The 2,974-nt window shown below is 40.4% G+C and overlaps 3 protein-coding genes across 5 annotated transcripts in view; 2 read left to right on the top strand and 1 right to left on the bottom strand.

Moving 5' to 3' along the window:
• The window catches only part of LOC117112073, a 7,050-nt gene extending 4,693 nt beyond the window's left edge, over positions 1–2,357 (top strand). Inside the window, exon 2 of one of the 2 annotated variants that reach the window (XR_004445971.1) lies at positions 123–257. Coding sequence is in view for 1 of the 2 variants with exons in the window: in XM_033255127.1 (XP_033111018.1) it covers positions 128–2,130 (2,003 nt within the window). In the remaining variant the exon portion in view is untranslated. Of the gene's footprint in view, positions 1–122 lie in introns of both variants that reach the window. The other variant, XM_033255127.1, reaches the window with a different exon arrangement.
• The window catches only part of LOC117112074 (enterin neuropeptides-like), a 44,379-nt gene that overhangs the window by 20,280 nt on the left and 21,125 nt on the right, over positions 1–2,974 (bottom strand). The window lies entirely within an intron of this gene.
• LOC117112078 overlaps positions 2,538–2,974 on the top strand; it is a 12,889-nt gene continuing 12,452 nt past the window's right edge. The window contains exon 1 of the mRNA XM_033255132.1: positions 2,538–2,644. The gene's annotated coding sequence lies outside the window, so the exon portion shown is untranslated. The remainder of the gene's footprint in view (positions 2,645–2,974) is intronic.

Raw genomic sequence — 2,974 nt, 5'->3', positions numbered from 1 at the left:
AGAAGCATTAAGTATATTTGTAAAATGTTCCGGTTGTTGCCGGTTAATAAAATTTAGTTCAGACGAAAATAGAAAGCCTGTCTCTTATACACATCTAGATGTGTATAAGAGACAGGTCCTAGGATAGAAGAAATAATTTTCAACCAGGAGCTGATCTCCGAAAACGATGGAGTTGGACAGACAGCATCGTTGACTATCCCAGCAATCCCAACAGTAGACATAGCTAAGCTTCAACACGCAGACTGCAACATAGGCAGACTATTTCAGTACTGGAAAGATGGAAAGTCCCCACCACACCGTCAGCTATTTAAAGAATCCAAGATTGTTAGAAAGCTTCTTAGGGATTGGAATAGGCTGTCTGAAACACAAGGAGTCTTATACAGAAACATAGTAGAGAAGGGAGAGAATGTCAAGCAACTTCTATTACCCGAGTCTCTTAAAGACAAAATTTTACAGACTGTTCACGATGAACTTGGTCATCAAGCATTTCAGAAAACACTCGAAATAACACGTAAACGTTGTTACTGGCCGGGAATGGCAGATGACATTCAGAAGTACTGCGACAACTGTCCACGTTGTACCCTTGCAAAAGCAGGAAGGAAAGTCAAGCCATTAATGGAAGTCCTTGCAATAGATTTCACTGTACTCGAACCAGGAATGAATAACTTGGAAAACGTACTGGTGATGACCGATGTGTTCACCAAGTACACACAGGCTATCCCTACTCGGGACCAGAGGGCATCAACTGTTGCAAAAGTATTAGTCCGAGAATGGTTTGTTAGGTTTGGTGTCCCTCATCATTTGCACAGCGACCAAGGACGCAACTTTGAAAGTCATGTCATACAAGAACTTTGTAACATCTATAACATTACTAAATCCCGGACTACTCCGTATCACCCGCAAGGAAATGGCCAGTGCGAACGATTCAACCGCACTATGCACGATCGTCTCCATATGCTTTCTCCCGAGGTGAAAAGGAATTGGCCTGACTATCTTCCGGAACTTGTATTCGCTTACAATGCCACACCACATTCTTCTACCGGGTATTCCCCCTACTATTTGTTCTATGGGCGTGAACCCAAGTTGCCAATTGATCACATTCTAGGGAATGGAATAGAAGAAGGCGAAGGCAGAAATATAGAAGAATGGGTAGCGGAGCACCATAATCGCCTGCACAAAGCATTTCGAAGTGCTTCAACGGAGACTGAGAAACATGCACTAGCCAGAAGGGAAAGGAATAATCGCACGGCAACAGAAGCAGACCTCCAGATTGGTGCACGTGTCTTCATCCGAAACCACCAACTTGGGCGAAACAAGATACAAGACTATTGGTCGCCTAACCCATACGTCGTAATTAAGCGCCCTGATCCCAGTGGAAATGTATATACAGTAAAACCGTTAACTGGAAGTGGGAACACTAGAACTGTCCATAGGACGGAGATATTAGACTCAGGGGAACTTGAAGTTAGTGAACCCGACCCCATTACTCAGGTAGAGAAATCTAACACAGAGTCTGTGTTACCTACAAGCAATTATCATCCAAAAATGCATGATGAGGATCAAGCTTCAAGCAGTGAACGGAATTCCAAAGATCTTGATGGACCATATGAGGTGATACTCTACTCACCAAGTGATGAAGGGGGACAGCAGGAATTAGAGCCTACACCTATTGTTGAAAATATAGTTGATGATGATCGTTCAAGTGTTGTTTCGGAGTGTGTTCATCCTGATAACAATGAAGGTATAGTTGGTGATGCTCATCCCAATATTTCTGATTCTATTGACCCAAAAGAGAATGCACATTCTAGCGGAGCCGAGAGTCATGAAGAGCAACTCATTAGAGATATAAGAAATTTTGACGATCCAAGCTCAACTACAAGACATTGTAATTATAATAGTGTTGAACATAGTCGTAGTTCTAATGATGTTCAGTGTCATACAAAGCAACAGCAACAAGCAGGGCAAGAGGACGTTCCTTTACGACGTTCATCCAGGATTAAAGCCAAAGAAGCTGGGCAAGTTAATTGTAGTAGCAGTCATATTGGATTCGACAATACAATTCTAGCGGACTTTGGAAAGTCACAATTGCTTTTCGCACAGATGTTAGCTGAGCGCTTTGGAAATCAATAACTTGGAGTTTATATATGTATTTTTTTTTTGTTGTTGTCGAGGACGACAACGGATAAACCTGGGGAGTATGTAATACTGTAGACTGATTTCTTTCACCATATTCATGCATTGATTTAATTAACGATAATAACCCTAAGACAATAATAGTTTCGCCCTAAGACTAATTACTAATTAGTCCTAAGTACCTGATTTATACACAATAAAGTAGTACAAAGTTCATCATTAAAGTTAACTTGTTTTATATAGCACAGGATACTGGATATTGTTTATCACTACATTGTAAATAGTATTTTAAGTTATTAATGATATCATCATAACATAATGATATGGTTTAAGACATTCTGCGGATGTAGATGTCTATGTTGTTTGTATGTGACACGGACTTAGCGTCCCTTCTTAGGACGCTTCTTTCCTTTTCTACTCTTGTTTTGGCAAGAACAAAGACAAGACGTACCGAAAACTAGCAGCCGTGTCCATTTGAAAATCTACTGTAGCTACCGTTTTTCAGATAAAGGTACGTTTAAGAAATGTTATTACTATTTTATGTATGAAGTACTCTATAAATGAATTCTTTGCTATGTTGATGAATTATATAGGTGATTAGACTGGGTACTTATGGGTTGTATACTAGGCCTTTTTGTGTGTGTGTGTAATCATAGAGAAAATAGAACAGAAGGAGTAACATCGACTTTATCGCTTATCTTTAATCCAATTAAACAGTCAGCTAGTGCCTATTAAATTGCACTACGGCCACCCGCGGAGCTTATCACAGCACTATCTCTTTGTACACACAGCTCCTCGCCGCTTAAGTGTAAACCCCTATAGACGCTCTGGCGTTAGTGGA

Source organism: Anneissia japonica, unplaced genomic scaffold, assembly GCF_011630105.1.
Source record: "Anneissia japonica isolate Jap-2015-1 unplaced genomic scaffold, ASM1163010v1 scaffold1711_len111019_cov107, whole genome shotgun sequence".
Classification (NCBI taxonomy): Eukaryota; Metazoa; Echinodermata; class Crinoidea; order Comatulida; family Comatulidae; genus Anneissia; species Anneissia japonica.
The sequence above is the reverse complement of the archived record's forward strand: the minus strand, read 5'-3'. Positions and strand labels throughout refer to the sequence as shown.